Here is a 7,902-nt window from a genome sequence, read left to right on the forward strand (position 1 = left end):
TGTCTGACACCCAGTGGACTGTGGCCCACCATGCTCCTCTGTCCCATGGGACTCTCCAGGCAGGAATACTGGAGTGCGTTGCCATTTCCATCTCCAGAGGATCTTCCTGACCCAGGGATGGGACCCGGTTCTCTGACATTGCAAGGGCGACAGCTGAGAGCCTAAAAGCCTCAAACCTGTGTTGGGGAGATCCCTCGGAGAAGGAATTGGCAACCCACTCGTGTTCTTGCCTGGAGAATCTCATGCACAGAGGAGCTTGTTGGGCTTCAACCCATGTGGTCACACGACTTAGCAACTACACCACCACCACCAGGGAAGCCCCAGGGTGCCCACCTTAGAGGAGACTCCCGAGTGAGCCCTGGGCTCAGGTGGGCCACATTGCTGCCACCACCTTGGGGATCCTGTGTGATTAAACCCTAGCTTCAGTTGAGAAGGCTGAGCGCCCAAGGACTGATGCTTCTGAACTGTGGTGCTGGAGAAGCCTCTTGAAGAGTCCTTTGGACTCCAAGGAGATCCAACCAGTCCATCCCTAAAGGAAATCAGTCCTGGGTGTTCATTGTAAGAACTGGTGCTAAAGCTGAAGCTCCAATCCTTTGGCCACCTGATGTGAAGAGCTGACTCACTGGAAAAGCCCCTGATGCTGGGGAAGATTGAAGGCGGGAGGAGAAGGGGATGACAGAGGATGAGATGGTTGGGTGGCATCACCAACGTGATGGACCTGAGTTTGACCAAACTCCCGGAGTTGGTGACAGACAGGGGGGCCTGGTCTCCACCTGGAGACCCCATGGTCCGCTGGCTGACTGCCCCTCAAGGCCTCTGCTGAGAAAGGAGACCAGAACCTCTGTGTCCTGATTTTATTGTTCCGCAGCGGAAATGCCCGACGGAGAAACATAATCGCGAGTATTCGGCTGTGCAAAGAGAGGCTAGTGCTTAAGTACAAATGGAGACATGATTTTCTTAAATAAATACTTAAACACGGGTCGGTCCTACAAGCACCTGGAGTCTAGGTCTGGTGTGCGGAGCTGCCTCGACTGTGGACCCACGGAGACCCCCCGATTGCCCTCTCCCCCCACCCCAATCAACGCGTGGACCCAGGGCCGATGGTCCGCCGGCGAGGAGCCCCCGGCGCGGGGCGGCCCGGCCCCGGCGGGGACACTGGAATTTCTCGAAGTCGGTGGTCCATCACAGTGAGGGATGGTGCTAGGTGGTCGCGGCGGGCGGCCGGGCGCCTAGATGACCTTCTTGAGCTCGTCGTAGAGAACCAGCACGAAGGCGCCACCCATGCCACGCAGCACGTTGGACCAGGCGCCCTTGAAGAAGGCCTTGCCGCCCTCGTCCTTGAGGATCTTCCGCCAGCAGTCCACGGTTCCCTTGTACATGATGTCGGCTGTGGGGAGACGCTGGAGTCATGGCGCGCTCGGACGAGGCCCCCCGGGGGGCCCGACAGAGCTACTGGGCCCCGGGCCACTGACGGCGTGCCAGGAGGATCTCCGAGCGGAGAAGAGGCGGTCCTGGGCACGCGCTCTCGGGAGGGGATCAAGCCCAGGACGCCAGCCCCCAGGAGGCCCAGGGACGCCAGGGCCAAGACCGAGGGAGCCGCGGGCATGGACGAGCGCCCATGGGGAACCCCCATTTCAGATCACAGGGTACCGGAAGGGCCCTGTGCCTGCCCTGCCCCATCCGCCCCCATGAGGCCCGGCTGCTTCTCTCTGGGACCAGACGCTGGCCCCCGCCTCTGCTGGAAGACACACGGCCGCTCACGGGGCCCCAGCACCTCCCCAAGCCCGCCAGTGCGACCCTGAGCAGGGCCGGCACGTCCTTCGTGCGCCACCCCCCACTCCAAGCCGAGCGGAGCTGGTACCTCCTTTGCGCCCAGACTGCATCATCATCCGCCGCCGCACGGTGTCGAAGGGGTAGGAGACCACGCCCGCCACGGCCGTCACGGTCTGAGCGATCATCCAGCTCACCACGATGTGCGTGTTCTTGGGGTCAGGGAGCATGCCTGCGGGGGCGGGGGGACACGGGTGAGGCCCCAGGGCCGCCCACACCTCCCCATGGAGTTCCCAGCTCCACGAGGGACACTAGCCGGGTCGGACTAGGGTTAGCACACGCCCTGCCAGCTGGTGGGATGGGCCCAGCTGGCAAGGAGGGGATGCTCTGACACCTGCTCCTCGGCAGAGGGTGCCAGCCGGCACGGCCCCGCCTCTGGGGAGGCTCACCTACAGGGACTGAGCTGTGCCACCCCGCAGATGGTGGTGGAGCCCCAAACCCCAGGACCAGAGGACGGAACTGCACGTACAGGAGCGCTACCCTGTGTAACTGTAGGCATGCACGAGAAATCAAATCAAACATTTCATAGACAAAACCAAGATCGTAGAGAAAACTTCTAACTCACTACAATGGGGGTCCTTTTAAGAACAGGTCAGGGCAGACAGACACACAGGGACGGGCACGTGAGGAGAAGTCTCAGGAGGAACCAGCCCTGCCCACACCTGGGTGTGACTCCAGCCTCCAGGACTGGGAGCAATAAAGCAGTGCTGCTTAAGCTGCCCTCCCTGTGCTATCTGCCCAGGCAATCAGGAATGCCTTCTATCAGCGTTGATGAATTTACATGTTGTACTCCTAACCCTCAGGAGCCTAGAACACAGTCTTTGCAGATGAAGGTCTTTGAAGAGAGAATGTAGGTGAGATGAGAAAACCGGGCGGGTCCTCAGCCCACAGCGCTGAGACAGAGGGAGGAGCTCGGGAGGACTCAGGGAGTCCCCGCCCACACCTGGGTCTCATCCTGCCAGCGCCAGGGCCCGGAGCCCACAGCCAACTGCAGCTGAAGTGCCCCCAGGGAGCACAGGGCCCCGGCCCTCCCGGGGGCCGCCCCCACCCCCGCCTCCAGCAGGGAGCTCACCCTTGGCGGTGTCGTAGATACCGAAGTAGGCGGCGCGGTAGATGATAATGCCCTGCACGGAGACGTTGAAGCCCTGGTACAGCCCGCGGATGCCGTCCGACTTGGTGATCTTCACCAGACAGTCTCCCAGACCCTTGAACTCGCGCTCACTGCCCGACTTGCCCACGTCGGCCGCCAGGCGGGTTCGGGCGAAATCCAGCGGGTAGACGAAGCACAGGGAGGTGGCCCCGGCCGCCCCGCCCGAGGCCAGGTTGCCGGCGAAGTACCTCCAGAACTGCGTGTGCTTGTCCACGCCCCCCAGGAAGATCTGCTTGTACTTGTCCTTGAAGGCGAAGTTGAGGGCTTGCGTGGGGAAGTAGCGGATGACGTTGGCCAGGTTGCCCCGCCAGAAGGACAGCACGCCCTGCTCCTTGGGGATACGCACGATGCAGTCCACGATGCCCTTGTACTGCTTGTCGGCCGCGATCTGCTTGCTCGCGTGCTGCACCTGGCGGGCGGCGGAGGGAGACACAGGGCTTTACCGGGGGCCTGAGCACACCGCCATGGCTTAGACGAGATTCTGGCGAAGCTCAAACAGCTCTGAGCGACTTTTCCAAAGAGGTGATGGGAAGGTCGGTATGGATGAGATTCTGCTCAGCACAAGTTCATACGAGCTAGCACATATTTTCACAGAGCATTTCTTAGTCTCAAGGAGCATTCGTCACCGTAAAGGTTTTTAACGCTTTTTGAAACTTGATAGACAGGGAAGCTTGGCGTGCTGCACCTTGGGGCGGGGGGGAGGGGGAACAGGGCTTCACCCAGGGCCTCGAGCAGACCTCCATGGCCACTTATGAAAAATACACAACCTGAGAGCGGCGAGTTAAGATCTGAGGCAAAACGAGGAATACACACCCGGGGGGGAGCAGCTCAGATAGCTGAGCGATTGCTCCAAAGAGGTGAGGGGGAAGATCGGTATGGATGAAATTCTGGTCAATGGGAAGTTCACAGAGCAAGCACATATTTTCGCAGAGCCTTTCTCATAGCCTCAAGGCGCAATCGTCACCATAAAGGTTTTTGGTGTTTCCTGCTGCAGCCCATGGGGTCGGCAAACGATCAGACACGACTGAGCGACTGAACTGAAACATGAAGTGGGCAAGCAAGAAGTGGGCTTCACAATCAGCCTCTGGAAACATCTGTCTGATGACCTGGCCTGTCACTTTTTCCCAGAACCCGCATTCCTCATTCCTGCTCTCCACCCTGAAGTCCTTTCACGGGGTGTGAAGGTCAGCAGCACCTGACTTAACACTCATAGAGACGGCTCAGATGGTCAAGAATCACCCTGCAATGCAGGACACCCGGGTTTCATCCCTGAGTCAGGATGATCCGCTGGAGGAGGGCATGGCAACCCACTCCAGTATCCTTGCCTGGAGAATCCCATGGACAGAGGAGCCTGGCGGGGCTACAGTGCACGGGGTGGCAAAAGTCGGACAGGACTGACCGACTACCAGTTTCAGAGGCAGACAGCAGATGCCAATTTCAGTTGACACCTGCAGGTCATCAACGACAGACGTGTCCTTAATAAGACATTTGCACGGGGCCTTTAAGCTCTCCTAGCATCCTTCCCGGGGAATCCTATTTTCTTTAGGCGTTGCAATCACATCGCAACGCCAATTCCACCGGCTCCCCATTTGTGACGCTCCAGACAGACCAGAGCAGTTTATTCCGCGTCAGACCCGTGCAAACAAGTGCGAACAGTGGGCAAGAGGACCCATACAACGACGGGGACTAGAGATCTTCCCTCGAGCGAGCCCGTCCACCGACCAAGAGCAATGGACCCCAGCCACAACCTCGCAGGGTCCGTCCACGCGGCTCTCCGCCCGCGCATGCGCGCCCCCGCGCTGCAGGCCCCAGCGCGCACGCGCGGAGGCCGGCCCCGCCGGCCGCCCGGTGCGCATGCGGCCCCCGGCGCCCCGATGCGGACGCGCGGACGTCGCCAGCGGCCGTCCCCCCGCGCATGCGCTCCCCCTAGGCGGCCGCCCCCCGCGCATGCGCTCCCCTGCGGCGGCGCCCACGTGACCGCGATCCCCGGAAGCCGGCCGGGTCGGCCGCGCGCGGACAAAGCCGCGCGCCCTCCCCGCTTCCGGTCCCGGGGTCGCGCGCGCCCCCGAGCTCCCCGGGGCCCGGCGCCGGCGCCCGCAGCCTGACACGCACCTGCAGCAGCAGCTTGACGCGCTCGATCGGGGCCACGGCCGTCTTGGAGATGGCGGCGGCGATGCCCCCGGCCAGGAAATCCTTGGCGAACGAGACGGCCTGTTCCGTCATGGCGGCGGGCGGAGAGAGCGGAGCGGAGGCGCAGAGACGCAGAGAAGGACAGCTGGAGGGTGACCGCCGCTGGCTCAGCGCTGCCGCCGCCGGGACCGAAAGGACGGGGCGGCCACCGCGCAGCCGCTAAGGGGCCCGCGCCCCGCCCCGCGGCCCCCGGGCGCCGCGCCCATTGGCTGTGCCGCAGCCCGGGCCCCGCCCCCTGGGCGCGCGCCCCGCCCCCGCGCGGGCTGCCGGGAGCGGCGCTTCGCCCCGCCTCGTGGGTCCACACGGCCGCGCCCATTGGCTGCGCCGCCGCCCCGGCCACGCCCCCTGGGCGCGCCGCTCCCCTCCGCGGGCAGCCGGGAGCTGCGCCTCGCCCCGCCCCGCGGCCCCCCGTGCGCCGCGCCTATTGGCTGCGCCGCCACCCCGGCCCCGCTCCCTGGCCCGCGCGCCTCGCCGCGGGGCATGTCGGGAGCCGCGCCCCGCCCCTGCGCCGGGAGTGCCCGGGGCGGGTCGCGGCGGGGTGCGTGGCGGCCGCTTTGACCTTTTCAAGGTCATGCTTGGCCCGGCGGCCGCGACGGGCAGCGGCGGAGGGAACAAGCCGGGCCTTGCGGAGCCTCGCGCCCTCTCTTCTCCCGATCGTAGCCCCGGACGCTCGGGTCCCCAGGCTCGTGCAGTCTGGCCGGTCCGATCGTTGAGGCCCCGGCTCCGCGCCGCAGGCCTCCGAGCCCCGCCCGCGACCCCCACCCCCAGATGAGCCCTGGCGCCCTCCAGGCCCCGCTTCGCCCCGCGGGACGAGTGATGCAGTCTCTCTGACGCTGCATACGGGACCGCCCCGAACCCCGGCCGGCCCGGCTTCGGAGCAGGGTTTGCCTGTTCCCCGCCCGGGAGACCCGGATCTGCCCAGGAGAGCGCCCCCCGCCCCGCCGTGGGGTCCCCTAGCCCTGACCCTGATGACTCTGGGTGCACTTGGGGGCCCCGGGGGGGGTTGTCCTGCCTGCCCCACCACCCGGCTGCCTTTCCAGGGCCCAGTGGGGCTCAGACTCGGGGTGTCCCTGTCAAGCCGGGCACTGCCACTTGGGGAGGGTGTCTCCTAGAAGAAAACGGGCACGTGTACTGGTGTCACAGGCTCCCTGACACGTGCACTCAACCTGTGTGTATACGTGTGCCCACAGACATGCACACGTGCACCCATCGCACATGCACAGGCGCGGACACGTGTGCACGCGTGTCTTACGCGGCAGTCTAGGCCCCCTGCCTCCAAGGGCGTGTCCGGAGACCTTGATGTTTGGAAGGCCTGAATGCATGTGGTGTTCGCTCAGTCGTGACCCTTTGTGGAATTAAAAAAAAAAAGTAGTACAACTTGAGAGTTGTGAGTTAAGTTTTATTTGGGGCAAAATGAGGATTGCAGCCCTGGGAGGCAGCATCTCAGGTAACTCTGAGAGACTGCTCCAAAGCGGCAGTGGGGGAAAGTCAATATATGAGGTTTTGGTGAAGGGGGAGTTCAGTACCATGAAGCACTCAGTTTACAAAAGGTTTTTAACGTCTTGAGGATCTGATGTCACCGTGAAGGGATTTAGTGCTTCTCTAGGTATGAAGGACTGCTGTGAAGCTGAAAGTCCAACCCATTGGCCACCTGATGCGAAGAGCTGACTTCATTTGAAAAGACCCTGATGCTGGGAAAATTTGAAGGCGGGAGGAGAAGGGGACGACAGAGGATGAGATGGTCCGATGTCATCACTGACTCAACGGGCATGAGTTTGAGTGAACTCCAGGACTTGGTGATGGACAGGGAGGCCTGGCGTGCTGCCGTGCATGGGTTGCTAAGAGTCGGACACCACTCAGCGACTGAACTGAGCTGAAGTAGACTAGATATGAGGAGTTGCAAGGATTGAGATCATAAAATCTGTTCCTAAAAACATCCAACTAACTAAAGACCTGTCCCACCACATTCCCTGGAGCACAGAGCGCCTCACTCCACCCACTCCTTCAGGGATTGTTGAAGGTCAACAGCGATAGCAGCATGGGATTCGATCACCATAGAGGCAGATGGCAAATTGCCTTTGTTGTTAAGTCTTCAGCAACGCTCTTTAAGTGCCAGTCTGTAGTTGACACGACCCCATAGACCTTAGCCGTCCAGGCTTCTCTGTCCGTGGGATTCTCCAGGCAAGAATACTGGAGTGGGTTGCCATTTCCTTCTCCAAGGGATCTTGCCCACCCAGGGAGTGAACCCAGCTCTCCTGCATTGCAGGCAGGTTCTTTTCCCATCTGAGCCACCAAAGGAAGCCCCTGTGAGCTCTTTATTGAATTATAAAGAACTAAACAGCTCAAGTCCTAAGTGTATATCCTGTGAATTTTCACAAAGCGAATGCCAAGCTGTGTCAGCACCCAGGTCCAGAAAACAAATTCTTTGTAGCAACGCAGGTGCAAGAATTATTTCTTAATTTGCCTCTCTCTGCTGTTACTTTCTTCTCTTTCTATCCCCTGCCTCCTTTTTCTTTATGCCCCTCCCCCAACGTTGGCTCTGATGGTCAAGAACCTGCCTGCAGCCAAGTTTCGGTGGTGGGGTTGGGAAGATCCCCTGGAGGAGGGCATGGCAACCTAGTCAGGTATTGTTGCCCGGGAAACCCAGGGACAGAGGGGTCTGGTGGGCTACAGTCCATGGGGTCGGCGAGAGTCGGACACGACTGAGTGACTGACCCTTTTTTGCTGCTCCT

The 7,902-nt window shown here is 61.6% G+C and overlaps 1 protein-coding gene across 1 annotated transcript; it reads right to left on the reverse strand.

The window, feature by feature from the left end:
* Positions 1–839: 839 nt before the first annotated feature.
* LOC129564629 (ADP/ATP translocase 3) lies at positions 840–5,311 on the reverse strand. Its single transcript, XM_055438759.2, has 4 exons — positions 5,093–5,311; positions 2,903–3,389; positions 1,862–2,002; positions 840–1,387 (listed from the first exon to the last, which is right to left on the reverse strand). The coding sequence occupies exons 1-4, from the start codon at positions 5,201–5,203 to the stop codon at positions 1,230–1,232; spliced, it is 897 nt and encodes a 298-aa protein (XP_055294734.2). The 5' UTR covers positions 5,204–5,311; the 3' UTR covers positions 840–1,229.
* Between the last annotated feature and the right edge of the window lie 2,591 nt (positions 5,312–7,902).

This window comes from Moschus berezovskii, chromosome X (genome assembly GCF_049115385.1).
Source record: "Moschus berezovskii isolate FMDL1 chromosome X, NW_MosBer_1.0, whole genome shotgun sequence".
In the NCBI taxonomy this organism is placed as follows: Eukaryota; Metazoa; Chordata; class Mammalia; order Artiodactyla; family Moschidae; genus Moschus; species Moschus berezovskii.

Coding starts and splice junctions, on each gene's coding strand:
- LOC129564629 (XM_055438759.2), bottom strand. CDS start 5,203: ATGACGGAACAGGCCGTCTCGTTCGCCAAGGATTTCCTGGCCGGGGGC. Junction 2,003..2,902: donor TATCTACGACACCGCCAAGG/GTGAGCTCCCTG, acceptor CCGCCCCCGCAG/GCATGCTCCCTGACCCCAAG. Junction 1,388..1,861: donor GCAGTCTGGGCGCAAAGGAG/GTACCAGCTCCG, acceptor GTCTCCCCACAG/CCGACATCATGTACAAGGGA.